The sequence below is a fragment of the Macrobrachium nipponense genome, chromosome 46 (assembly GCF_015104395.2).
Source record: "Macrobrachium nipponense isolate FS-2020 chromosome 46, ASM1510439v2, whole genome shotgun sequence".
NCBI classification, from domain to species: domain Eukaryota; kingdom Metazoa; phylum Arthropoda; class Malacostraca; order Decapoda; family Palaemonidae; genus Macrobrachium; species Macrobrachium nipponense.
The window spans coordinates 10,101,461-10,116,069 of NC_061106.1; the positions used below are offsets into that span (position 1 = coordinate 10,101,461).

The window sequence follows — 14,609 nt, forward strand, 5'->3', positions numbered from 1 at the left end:
GTTTACTGTCTTATGCAAAAACCATTGTAATATTTATGTTCATTTCTTGTACATGACTTGAAGAGTCACACTTAATATTGGTATTTGTAATTTTCACACTGCAGATGCGTGAACAGCATGAATAGTTGTAAGGGAGGTACACAAATTCAGCACTGTCCGGATTACCCATTCGTAAATTTATACATGCATTTATGTATGATTAGTTGAAACTGTATCACATTCGAACACTGCTGTTGTATGGAGGATGTGTGGCTGGAGAGAACGCATTCTGGCGTCCCCTCAGAGCTTGGGCTAGGAAACAATATGTACCAACCGTCAGCCCACCATTCTCTCTTTCTCACTCTCTCATATATTTTTTTACCATTACTTAATGCAGTACTGTACTGTACTGTACTGTACCATACTTACTGCAGCGTATGTGTGCATGTGCACAGGGTACATGCACATATATGCATCACCTGTCAGTTTAAACTATGCACTTGAAATAGGTTTGCTTGTTATGAAGAATTTAGGGTAATAATATTTATGAAGAAACTATGTTTACATTTTATTTATATTGTATGGGACTTGTACTATACACATCTTGCAAGCATAAGTAGTTACTGATACATACCCATACATTTTGCAAGTATATCTTTTGAATTTGACAAGTAATTCAATAATTTAAAGTGAATGATAATCACAAAATACCTTTTAGGATACACTTTTAAAAACTGTACTTGGATTTGCACTAGACTATCAACTACGACAGTTAGCCTATGGGAAACCATTATAAAGGTTACATGTCCGTCATTGATACTTAGAAGATTTCATTACTCACAGGATCCATTAAGTTGATGTGATACTGTATGATTCTCTCTCTCTCTCTCTCTCTCTCTCTCTCTCTCTCTCTCTCTCTCTCTCTCTCTCTCTCTCTCTCTCTCTCAGGTGCAGGTGTGTTCACAAATATTAGAAGCAATACATTTTGCAGATGTATCTCTAAATTCGAATGATAAGCAATTCATACTTTAAAAAATTATAAGTAATTCATACTCTATATTGAATGGTACTTACAAAATACTGGTTGGGATAGGCTTTTAGAAACTTTATATGGAACTGCGTTATTCTATCAATTACGATAATTAGAGCCAGAGTACCCCATTGTGTAAGTTATATGCCAGTATGTTCGTCAAGTTGATGTGACACAGTACTATAATTAATAGTTAACAAAGCAATCTTACTAAAAAACCTTAATTAATCGTTCAGATACGGCTAATATGACAAAGATTACATTCAGAACAAAAGAATCAACTCAACCTAATATTATCCTGAAACTGAACACACTAGGAATTAGTCAACCTAATCTTATCCTGAAACTGAACAAATTGGGAATCAGTCAACCTAATCTTATCCTGACACTAAATAAAACTATCAGCGTATATCTGTGCAGCACGACATAGATTCAAAATAAAACAATGTGTCCCACAATCCATGAGGTGCTTCCACTACCAAAAGAATAGTCAATTGCTATAATAAGTTTGTTACATACAATAAAATTTTATATTCAAAATATTTCATAAATTGGTATTATCTTTAAACAATATTTTATATAAACAATTAGTGCCTTACATTTTTATATTTTGTCTGCCACTGGTAAAGGGAATGGCCCATCTGTCCACATTATAAGTCGATGTTCTGGTAAATGTGAGGCCATGAGATGATCAGAGAGCAGAGTTTGGGAAAAATTTTTATGGTTCTGACTACTTTCCTGTTCATGAGGTACATCACCAAATTGACGATAGAGATCTGAAATGTTACAACAACAGATGTAAATAAATTTAGGCTTCTATGTTAAAAACCCTTAAATGACCCTTATCATAACACTAACAAAGTACATACACATGACACAACACAGTACATACAAAGAGAATACTCCCCTAATAAACTTCTATATACGATATATACAAGCAATAATAAGTTCTCACCTTTTAATATAGCAGAAGACCAAAGCTGTAAATGAAGATCTGGTATCTTAGATGCTAATTGCATTGCTGGAGTAACCATATTATGTGCCTCTCTTGGATTGCCAAGAGCAAGGAAAATATGCCCAAGCAACACGAGGGAACATGATGTTAAGCGATTCAAATCTTCAGCATTTGCCATCTTCAGCGATTCCCGTAAAAATCTCCTGTAAAAAATGAAAATGTTGGAAAAATTAATTTAATACATACCAATTACTTATTATTAGATCAGATTTGTGGTCTACTAATCCTTGACATTTCATTCCTGACTCAAAAAGAAGGTAATCTGCTGGCCAGCAGCACTAAACAAGTGTCTTCCTGATCTGGAGGTCCTGGGCTGAAAAAGAGCCTCTTTTTTGTATAGTCTGGTCAATTAGTTACAGGAGAATTGTGGTGTGGGAGGCAAAATTACAGATTTAATTAAAGGGTTTGAATAAAGATATTTGCCAGAGAGCTCCTAAAATTGAATTAGGCAATGTGGAACAACGCCATAAGGAAACAGGGAGTCACATCCATAAAGACAAGAAGTTTGTCAGTAAAAATCCACAGGAGCTTCTCTTGGAAAAACATAATAAAAGACTTCCTACAACATAATAAGCAAAAGATTCCAATTAGTTTATGTCCATCTTTAACCCTTAATGGGCGGATACCTTCATATGAGTAGCGATAACAGGTTTTGGGTGGTGGACGGATTATGCGCCATTGATTTGGGGGAATCAGGCGAGAGAGAGGTTCCAACTGACTAAAAACAACGATTAGGCAGCTCATGAGTTAGTTGTGATCTTGACTTCAAGGGAACATGTACTGCCCATCCCCCCGTCTCTCTCTCTCTCTCTCTTCTCTCTCTCTCTCACACATGACATTTATATATTTGCTCATAAATATTCCCTGGGTTGCTGTTGGTTTTAGTTCTTATCTTTTATGATAGTATGTCTGTTATACTGTAATTGTAATTTTGCAAAGAAATATTAGAAAAGAGAAGTATAATAGCGATTAAAATCGGTGTTTTTTGGCGCTGATATGTGACAATTTTTGCTTATCGGCTCCGATAATAGGGTATTGGAGCAGATACATACCCAACAGAGGTGCCAATAACCGAAAATTGCAGATTTTTGGCTATCGCCGATTTACAGTTATTCTCACACCGTCAAAACGGAACACCAACTGATAACCGAGGACTACTTGTATATATTTATATATACAGTATGGTCCTGCAATAAGTGTGATCGGATTGTGTGATTCCCCTTTTATGCTGAAGCTAGTTCTCAAAAATAGATTTTCTCTATCTGCAAAGAGGTTAAAAGTCTGCACGTCACATGCCACAAAATGTATCAAATCTATCGTCTTTTCAAGTATTTTAGGGGGGGGGGGCCCGTTCGCTAATGTCTGAGAGAAGGAGGGGAATGCGAGAGAAAGATTTCCGGCTCAGCCATTGGTTAAGACAGGAGGCTCCTGCTAAGCCACTGGCTAAGATGGAAGCCTCAGCCTCACGCATTTGTGACGTCATAACGCGGTGTGTATGAATGATCGGTATCATCATCATCATTATTGCTATAGGAGGGGTAGAAGAAACCCCATCCAAAAGGTTTTTTAAAGGTTTTTACAGTAGGAAATAACTGTATCGTACAGTACACTTGCACCCAATAGTGGCAGTGTTTGCCGGTGGAGTTTTCACTATCCTGGGTGTAATTTAAAACTTTTTCAAGCTATCAAAACTTTAAAACCTTTTTGATGTTTTATTTAGCCAGAAGAACAATTTCATATAAGGAAAAAATACAGTATAGTACATAGAAAGTATTACAAATGGGTAGTAAAAAAGTTTAACTGGACTAGGTAAGTTGCCATTTGCCTTGGCCCTGATGGAATTATTCCCATAAGGTATATTCTCGTATAATTGGGGACTGTGTGTGTGTGTGTGTGTGTGTGTGTGTGTGTGTGTGTATCAGCAGTCATGGGATCAGTTAACCACAGGTTTTTCCTTTGACCACCTCTCAGTCTATATCACTGGTATGAATCGCGGCTTGCCCGTGGTAGGCTAAGCCTCGGCTGCTGTCCTATAACCACCAACATGCATGAACAGATTCACATTATGATATTAACTGACCATAAAGGTAATAAAACCATTCTAACCTTCTATATTATTTGGCATATCTTCATAATAAATAGCCTATTCATGGAATAATTCCATATCATTGACATCAACTTGTATACTTTGAGTGGCCAGCAACAAAATGTAAACATAGAGTTACATTGCGTTCACAGCAACCTTTATCATTCATTAACCGTTTAGATATGTTAATAGTAGTAGTGTAATCATGGTAGTAATAACATTCAGGATAACATTAATTTTTAATTCAAACTTCATTATTGTTTTGGTAAAACGTAATTAACTTCTCCAACACTACAGTCATACAAACGATAATTGTCATTATTGTTTGCAATTGGCGACGAAGCTTCAACGTAATAAAACCATTTTTACCTTTTATATCATTGGCATATCTTAATAAAATGCCTATCTTATATATTAATTTCATATCTTCATAATAAAAGCCTCTTCAAGGAATAATTTCTTGAGGAAAGCATTTTTCAAAAGACAAAAATATACTTTACAAGTTTACAGTATGCACTGATTACTTTATTTCTGGGCTCAGCCGTGTCGCTCCGTGAAATATGTCTGTCGTAGTAATCTTGAACATTATGCTTACATATGTTTGATTAATTAGGGATTTTGACGTAAGGAAAAATCTATTTCTGGGCGATTGGCTCGTGTCGCCAGCGAAATTATCCTTTAATCTATTATTTCTAGGGTAAATGTTACTAACACATACCAGAAATAAATAAAATAAAGAAAAAGGTCAGTATAACTGACTCGCTCACCATCCAAGAGGGTGTCGGTATGAACACTAGGCGAGTGAGACCACTACCCACGAGCCAATACCAATAGAAATCTCCCACAACAAAAACCCTCCATGAGAGAGCCGACCCACAGAGTGAGCAGCTCGTACTACTACTACTCCATCCCATGCTGCCGACGCTGCGCCTCTAGTGGCCATCCTGAAGTTAGCAGACAATCTTGGCGAAGGGATGGTAGGGTGGGATTTCGCTGGCGACACGAGCCAATCGCCCAGAAATAGATTTTTCCTTACGTCAAATCCTTTTCTGGGCTCACTCGTGTCGCTGCGCGATCGTACCAGAGAAATAGCACAAGATTGTAACAAAAGAAATAAAATAAAACAGAATAGGTCTCAAATAAAAAATAAAGTAAATATAAAAAAGAGTATAAATTGCTAAAAAGATACAAATACACAGTGATACAAAATAGAAATATGCTTAAATTACCCTTAAGTCTAAACATGTTTCTTATCATAAGGTAATTACATGTACAGAGGTAAATTGGCTTACTGTAACAAAATAGTATCTGTGTAAAGGCATGTATCAAAATATATAACAGCAATTAAAATGAACAAATTAAACAACAATGATAATATGTAAGGAATGCATATGACTTAATATACAAAACCCGTAACCATTATAATTGAGATGTATCCCCTAGCATAAAAATAAGGGGGTAACATCCATGAGATCAAAATCCATAATCATCTGTGAGTGTCCCTAGCAAAAAATAAGGGGCACCCACTACATCATCATCAAAGCAGCTAAGACACCAGGTGAATGTAAATGAACACGGTAGGAATAGACGAACTGTTGGGTGAAGCAGGTAGAAAGGAGGACTGAATCTTCTACTACAAATTAACTAGAATCAGGGGAAACTATGTTTCCCGCTGTACTGCTGAAAATTTCAGAGCTTCCAAGGACTTGAAGGTAATGGCGTTGAACACTGTCGGCGATTTCCATCCGGTATACTTTTTCAACTCATCGAAGTTTCAGTATGTTGTTGGAAATAATTAATTGAGGTGGCTACTGCCCTGACATCATGTGCTTTTCGGGAAAGAGTCAGGATTGGCTTGCTTAATAAAGTACAGGATTTGTTGCCTGATGCCTTTAATGGATAAAGTTCCACCTTTTTCCCTCTTAAAGATAGGGACCCGATGAGGATGAGAGGTCCTGGACAGAAAGGCTCGTAAGGTTGTAACTGGGCAAAGAGATACATCTTGTGGAAGGGGTAGTACCTTCCAAGGTTCCCACCTCATCAAAGGATCTTCATTCTTTGCTAAAAAGCTACGTTCCGGAGAAAGTAGTACTTCCCCTGTGGGAAGGAATTGAATATGATCCGGATCTCTGGATAAAGCCGACAGTTCTGAAATTCTTGCTCCTGAAGCTAAGCTTAATAAAAACAGGGTTTTCCTTAAGAGCATTATAAACGAGCATGTGTCATTATCGGTTTTCTGAAGCCAGTTTTAGAACATCGTTTAAGAACCATGAAACTGACGTAGGCCTTACAGAAGGTCTAAGTCTAGCACATGCCTTAGGAATAGACGAGAAGTAGGAATCCGTCAAGTCTATGTTGAACCCAAATTGAAATATCTTTTTCAAGGCTGACTTGTTTGTCGTAATCGTGCTAGCTGCTAAACCTTTTTCAAATAAGGATCTGAAAAGGATATAGCTGAATTAACTGTCATGATTCTAATATCAGATTCTCTCAGGAAGATTGCTAACTTTTTGACAGCAAGCATCATACTGTCTCAAAGTTGAATCCCTTTTATCGGATTCCAAGAGAGAATATTCTGAGGGGTCAATATTCGCATCTCTTTGCCGCAAACTTCATGAAAATCCATCCAGTAAAGTTTCGGTTTTGAGAATCCCCTGAGGAAGCGAACACAGTCTTCGTTGTACTGACTGGGAGAAGCCTGGGATTGGGGATCCGAAGAGGACGAAGGCCCAGCTCCAGAATTAGGGGATACCAATTGCTCTTCGGCCAGTCTGGGGCTACTAGAGCCACTTGACCCTTGAACGTCCTGAGTTTGTTTAACACTTTCATGAGAAGATTCACTGGAGGAAAGACATAAATCTTCTTCCAGTTGTTCCAGTCCAGAGCCAGGGCGTCCGTGGCATAGGCCAGAGGGTCCAGGTTGGGGGGGCTACGTAACAGGGGAGCTTGTGATTCGCTTGGGATGCGAAGAGATCCACCTGTAGCCCTGGGACTCTTTGAAGGATCCATTGGAACGAACTGTTGTCCAGTGACCATTCCGACTCTAGGGGTACTGATCGGATAACGCGTCTGCTATGACGTTTCTCACTCCAGCTATGTGAGTGGAGGAGAGATGCCAACTGAACTTGTCTGCCAGGGAGAAGATGGCTACCATCACATGATTTAGATGACGTGACTTGGAGCCTCCTCTGTTTATACAATGTACTACCACTGCGCTGTCCAGAACTAGCTTTATGTGGGAGTACTTTGTGGGCGCAACCTTTTTAGAGTCAAGAACACTGCCATTGCCTCGCCAGTACGTTTATATGGAACTGACTGAACTGAGGTGACCAAGTTCCTTGAACCTTTTGGACCTGGGAATACCCCCTCCCAACCGCTTAAGGACGCGTCTGTGTGGATGGTAATCCCTGGTGGAGGGAACTGAAGGGGTACTGACACTGACAAATTCTTGACTTTCGCCCACGGCTGAAGTCTATTCTTTAGAATCAGAGGGACTGAGGATAGTTTGTCCCTGGACCTGACATTTGCTCGTGAGCGCCAGATTCTGGTTAGGTCTTTCAGTTTGGCTTTCATTAAGACGTTTGTCACTGATGCAAACTGGAGAGAACCCAGGATCCTCTCCTGAGCTCTCCTTGACGCCAGTTTGTGACTTAGAAATTGCTTGACTGACTTCGCTATTTCTTTTCTTTTGGTTGATGGAATCGACAGAGTATGGGAGGATAGATTCCATTGAATGCCCAGCCACTGAAAGTCTGACTCTGGAGTGAGTCTTGACTTGGTCCTGTTTATCTTGAAGCCTAGATATTCCAGGAACTGAATCACTTTCAGTGTGGCTCTGTTGCATTCCCTCGACTGTTGGCGCCCAGATCAACCATCGTCGAGATACGCTACTACCATAATCCCTTGCGATCTGAGTTGTTGCACACTACACTTCCGCTAGTTTCGTGAACACCCTGGGTGCCACGTTGAGTCCGAAAGGAACTACCTTGAAGGAGAATGTCTGGTCTCCTATCTTGAAACCCAGATATGGACGGAAGTGTCTTGCAATAGGGATATGATAGTAGGCGTCTGTAAGATCGATAGAGGTGGTGACGGCCCCACGGGGAAGTAGGGTCCGCACCTGTGAGATCGTGAGCATCTTGAACTTGTCGCAGCGGATGGCTAAGTTTAAGCGGGACAAGTCTAAGATTACTCTTCTTTTTTTGTGAGCCTTTCTTTGGCACGCTGAACAAGCGACCTTGAAATTTTAATCTCTTGACTCTCACTATAGCTCCTTTCTGAAGGAGGTCCTCTGCGTACTCTGTCAATTCCTTGGAAGGAAGTTGACGGAAAGGTCTGGATGGAGGTGGGTTCGTCAACCAGCTCCAACCCAGGCCTTTTGACACTATGCTCTGAGCCCATTCGCTGAAGTTCCACCGGTGGCGAAAGTGGAACAGCCTCCCTCCTACCTGAAGTTCTTCATTGGTTCTGGTAACCGCCTCGGTCCTCCTCTGAAGTGCTTTCCCCTGTTAAAGGGGCCTCCCGATCCTCTCCCACGAAAGGAACGCTTACCTCTGCCTCCCTTACCCGAGCGGTCATACTTCTGTGAAGCTTGACTCTCGAAGGCTTGATTGTAAGCTGGAGAGATGGCGTAAGAGGTGGAGGGCTGAGGTTGAGGGGAAATCACATAAATTGGCTGTGATTGAGCCTTAGAGGTGGAAGGTTGGGCTGTTTTGCACTAAGGGCACCGCTGGAACTTGCTGAGGAAAGCGTGACTGCTTCTTCTGGTAAGGATGGAAGCACCTAGGTTTCCCCGACCCTTACCTTTAGGTGTTAGGTCTTGTCTCCTTTTAGCTGTAAGGCCCAACGGGTTCCCCTTAGGCTCTGGTTCAGCCCTCGTAGCCTCTGACTGAACTTCCTTCACCATAGCTTCTGGGAAGAGATCTGCTCCCCAGATGTTAGACGAGAGCAACCTATTCGGTTCATGTCGAATGGTTGCCTCTTGTAGGACATGCTTCCGACAATTCGTTCTAGCAGTGGCAAACTCAAACATATCCGACTGTACCGTTTGAGTCAGTGCTTGGTCATGAGCTTAAAAAGCGGTTCTGAGCCATAAGCTATGGTTGCTACCTCGGACATAGCCATAGAGTTAATTGATCTGGCTAGTCGCGTTTTGCGTCAAATTCAGCCTGAATAAGGCTATCTGGGAGCCTGGGTAGCTTTTCACCAACTGCTCCATAGCACAGTCCGGTTTGAGTTTGCCAGCTGAGAAGGTGTTTGGCAAGTCCTCCCACAATTCTCCGCTGAGGAGCAACGGAGATGTGGGATCTGCTTCCTTCAATTGAGCATGGGGTCCCCCCTTCTGGGCCGCTGGATGGTAGACCTCGCGATCTTTGTCAGGAACGGGAGCGGTGGGGTACTCTCATCCATTGTGAAAATGGTAAAGGGACTCTTGAAGGTTGTATCCTGGTATTGGAACAATCCATGTCCTCTAAACATCTGAGCCATTCTCTCTGAGCCTGGTCTCGTGAATAGAGGACTGTCTCCTTAGGCACCCTATCATCCGAACACATGGCTGAGCTGTAAGCCTTGCGTAGCCTATGAACGGAGGCTGGAGGTCTACCGGGAAGAACTAGAAGTCCTCTATCCTTCGAGTTCCGAATTCCGGTATGGAAATGAGACCGTCTTGGAAGGGGGCGTATGACGCTACTCTCCATGGATTGTTCATCGAGAACGGAGGTAGCGAGTCATACGGAGGAAGCTGAGTTCCACTCGTATTGGAAAGTGAAGGAGAGGCTAGAGGGACTTCTCTCAGTCCGGCTATAATGGAGTCTGGGAGTAATCCTATCCGACAGACGAGAGATCATTTGCTCCATGCTACTCTTTAGGGACCCAACCAGGTCGCCCACCTGTTTGCAACAGGCCAGCATTGGAGTCCAAGGCCGGAGCTGCTGCGGAGGTGGAGGGGTGGCTCTGAATCGGAACCAAGGGTAGCGGAACTGGTGACTCTGCCGGGGTGCGAGATCTCTCTCTGGAGGATTTACTCCTCGAGGACTTAGAGCCGGAGCTAGAAGTTTTAGACTTGTCTGCTCCGGGATTCGCAGCCGGAGACTTACGTGAGGAGGATGACGCCGAAGTCGACTTCTTAGACGACGACGTCGTCTTAGACAAGGATTTCACTGCTTGACCCTTGACTTAGTAGGTCTAACCGAAGCGTCAGGAGTATATAATTCATCACCTGTAAACCCTTGGAAGGATGGAGAGGTTTGCAGGATAGAAGAAACAGTCACACCAAGGGTGACCCTTGGGTGTCCACCTACTTACCTCGACCAACAGGTCGTCTCACCTACCATAGGTTCTACATTAATATCTAAAGTCGCGACGTCTGTGGAGATATCCTGGTCTTGATCAGTTAATGAGGCAGCCAGCTGTTGTTGGATGAAGGCGATAGTAGGGGCCGCCTCTACTGGGTCGACGTATCCTGTCGCCTTGCCTCCGGGGAAGATTAACAGCGCTCAACCGCTTCTCCAAGATGTAGGGCATACCCTTGGGCGGCGTTCTTCCCAAAACCGCCGACCCAGGCCCGCAGGGTTGCCAGTGCGGTATCCTTCACTGCCGGCGCCTGGAAGAGAGGGCGTAGGTTAGATTTAAGAATCACTTAACTAAAACTTAAATATAACTTAAACTTAGATGCCTTAAGTTAAAGTGGATGATGAAAACTTAAGCACTAAAACAGAAGCGGAGCAGCTACCGGAGATGGACTCACCCCTTCTAAAAGCTGGCTCACCAGATCGTAACATATGGTACACGTCTCATGGTACCAGACCTGGATGTCCCCGTGCAGAGTCGCGCATGGAGCATGGGACCGGCAAACTTCGTGTCCACATGGGTCCTGAAGTGTGGCGGCGCATCCCGGATGCTCACAGTTGGTGGCCTGTAAGTGGGAAGACACATGAGTATCTTAAAGAATAACACTTACAGGCTAAAGGACAGAAGAACTCCGTTGCATGCCGGAGCTCGGAAAAAATTTGGGCATAACCCCCCCTGCCCGCCTGAATAGGCTATAATCCCGGAGAATCCGGTAAACATGTAGGGGGGGGGGAAAAGGTTTAAGGTACTTAAGATAAACTTATAGTTATCTAATAACTCTTAACCTAAAATTCAAACGAACCGGAGCAAGTCCAGTGCGTAGCGGAGTGTAGTAACTCAGCAATACGGTACGGTTAGCAGGGACCCACTGTATGTTTTCCGGTCCACCCTACTGGGTGGACAAACAACTTCCCGCTGGATGCCAGGACTCCGATCATGAAAGGAGACCTAGCAAGGTCGGGAAGAGCGAGGAGACATACAGGCTCGAGCGAACCGGAGCGACAAGGAAGCAACGGATGGGGGGAAAGGCCAGTACCCCCCATCACATCACCACCGGGCCGGGACCGAGAAGCCGGAGAGGTCGCGTCCAGTCTGGGTCTGTCCGTCTCCATGGCCCCTCCGCATGGGGGGGGGGGGGAGAGAGGGAGGCATGCTCGGGTATGAGGATGCGAGCGTGGGCAGACTGCCCCACCCTCCCCGACTCTATGGAAGAGCGGGAGGAGGGGGGAAGGGGACTGGGCAGGCGTCTGGCTGTCTCGTGATCGCGTAGTGACCACGAGACGGTAAGGCTAAAATAAGACAACTAAACCTAGGACCAACCAACTGATCAGAGAGATGCTATCGGGAAGCAACTGAACTGAAAAGCGGTAGCATAGAGACCACTGGGCCCGGAAAACCGACTGATCAGAGAGATGCTATAGGAAGCAATAACCGAACTGATGAGCGGTAGCATAGGCTCAAGGAGCCAGGACCTAGGCTAAGCCAGACGCCCAACTAACCTAACCATAACAAAATACATGTATTAATAAATAAAATAAAAGAAAGAAAACAATAAAGTAGGAGAAAAAATCCAGGAGTGTACGACTAACCCGAAGGAAAGTCTACCACTCAAAGCTAGTCAGAGGCCGATACTAAGAGCCGGGACTAGGGTCTGGAAAGAAGAAGCCTACATAAGGTAAAAGACATGCATGCATGACAAACCTGAGTAGACAGTACCCTAAGTAAAACGGATAATAAATATAGAGCGTACATAGAGAATGGGATGTTCTAGGTATGGGAGACCGAGAACGAACCCACCACGCGGCAGAACCATGCTGCCATGCTTCCGACCCCGAGTACGTATTTATACCTAAAAAACGGCAAATACTGACCGAGGGCCGGAAAAAACCAACTAACCATAAATACTGAGTACTTAACTTAGCTGCTGCAATAGCTGCACGCTCCATCATAGATAAACCACCAACGAAAGGGCAGGGCAAAAAACACAGAGAGAAAAAAAATATCACGTCTGCTCGTGAGGTGCTAACTGAAAAGGATGGCCACTAGAGGCGCAGCAGTCGGCAGCATGGGATGGAGTAGTAGTAGTACGAGCTGCTCACTCTGTGGGTCGGCTCTCCTCATGGAGGGTTTTTGTTGTGGGAGATTTCTATTGGTAGTTTGGCTCGTGGTAGTGGTCTCACTCGCCTAGTGTTCATACGACACCCCTCTTGGAGGGTGAGCAGGTCAGTTATACTGACCTTTTTCTTTATTTTATTTATTCTCTGGTATGTGTTAGTACTTTACCCTAGAAATAATAGATTAAAGGATATTTCGCGCAGCGACACGAGCTGAGCCCGAAAAATGTAATTTAATTTACAGAAATTTTAATTTTATTTATTTTATTTATATAGTAATTTATTTGATTATTATTTAGTTATTTTTATTTTATTTAATTTATTTATTTAGTTATCTATTTATTTATTTATTATTATTATTATTGTTTTATTTATTTATTTTATTTATTTTTTTTTTTTATCTCATTTTTTTGTTTTTTTTTAACAACTAATCCAAGTAGTGTAATATAATTCCATCACAAATATGTATAGAACAGCAGTGCGGTAACTTATCGAACAGGTAACCTGTTGTACAAGTCGTAGCAGGCAAAGCCGTTTACGTGATGCCAGACTACGGAACCGGTAAGCAATACTGCGCACGGGGCCATGGTTCCGGCAAACATCATGGTTGCACAGATCCTGTAGATCGGCAACCAGACACTGAGTGGCCTGTAAGTGCAATAATAATAGAGAACAATTGCACAAACTTATAGGATTATTATGATAATAATGTCATATGCCGGAGCATGCCGAAACTGAAATAATATTATAATAAAAAATATATGTATATATATATTCATATATTTACATCCCGGGGACTATAATAATTAAAACCACCCGGAGCTGTATGACCCTGTATGACCCGGAGTGGGGGGTACACGAAGTAACCCGGGACGGCCCACATGAACTCGCAAGTTCCGTGGCAAAAGAAAGGAAAATAATATATATATAAAAATATATATGTATATATATATTCTATATTTACGTCGGGACTATAATAATTAAAAACCACCCGGAGCTGTATGACCCGAGTGGGGGTACACGAAGTAACCCGGGGACGCACATGAACTCGCAGTTCCGTGGCAAAAAAGAAAAGAAAATAAAAATAAAAGGGAGAAATAAAATAACAAATATAATATCTCCGCCTACGGAAGAGAAACTTCCGTAAACATAGCCCTCAACGACTACCGGAGAGGCCTGAATCTAATCCGCCTTATCGGAGAGGGAAGTGTTTTAGGCGGATGGATGTAAGCTCCGGAAGCTGAAAGAAGCAGAGCGCAACAACTCCACGGAAGCCGAGGCTGAATACGCAAAGCAATCAACAACTCCGAGGCGGTCGGCTGAGAAGCGACACCCACCAACCTAAGGTCCTGGAGGACCTCTACACCCCCCCCTCTGCTGATGGGAACGGCTGTTTCAGCGACAACCGAGGCGAGAGGAGCACCCAACTACTGGGGGCCCCACGTGAGGGGGAGGGAAGGAGGGCTGATGGGGTGACGATCACGTGATCAGCGTATCCTCGCAAATAAAGATTACGAGGAAAACGCAGGCATAGCCTATGTAAGCTAACCGACCTAACATCCAAAATATACATAGACAAAATAAAATCAATTACTTAAAGCTAGAAAATCATGCTTTAACACGGGGGAAATGAAATAAACTGTCGTAAAATATAAAACCGCAATGAAGGCCACTCGATAACAGTGGGCGCAAAAGGGGAAAAACTACTTGCTTACTGACAAAACGATAAGAAACGGCAAGCTGACGAAAAGAAAAAAGGGAAATTCTTGAATAAATAGGATGGTGGATAAACGGCGAAGCACGAAACAAAGAAACGTGCTCGAAAGAAGACCCCCGTGAAAAACGTGAAAATAATGAAAATAACAAAACATAAATGGAAATCGGATCGACTAAAAACTGCCACCCAAGAATAAATAAATAAATATATTCATACATATATATTATATATATATTATACATATATATATACATATATACATACATACATGTACTGAAATATCACCATGTTACAAGAATCAGAGAGGAAGACTACTCGAA

At 42.6% G+C, this 14,609-nt stretch overlaps 1 protein-coding gene across 2 annotated transcripts in view; it reads right to left on the reverse strand.

Annotated features, from left to right (window-relative positions):
* Nucleotides 1-530: 530 nt before the first annotated feature.
* Nucleotides 531-14,609, reverse strand: part of LOC135214746 (MAU2 chromatid cohesion factor homolog) — a 263,766-nt gene continuing 249,687 nt past the window's right edge. For both annotated transcript variants that reach the window (XM_064249095.1, XM_064249094.1), the window contains exons 9-10: nucleotides 1,965-2,167; nucleotides 531-1,785 (exon numbers count right to left, since the gene is read on the reverse strand). In XM_064249095.1, the coding sequence (XP_064105165.1) occupies nucleotides 1,613-1,785; nucleotides 1,965-2,167 (376 nt within the window). In that variant the 3' untranslated portion in view covers nucleotides 531-1,612. The remainder of the gene's footprint in view (nucleotides 1,786-1,964; nucleotides 2,168-14,609) is intronic.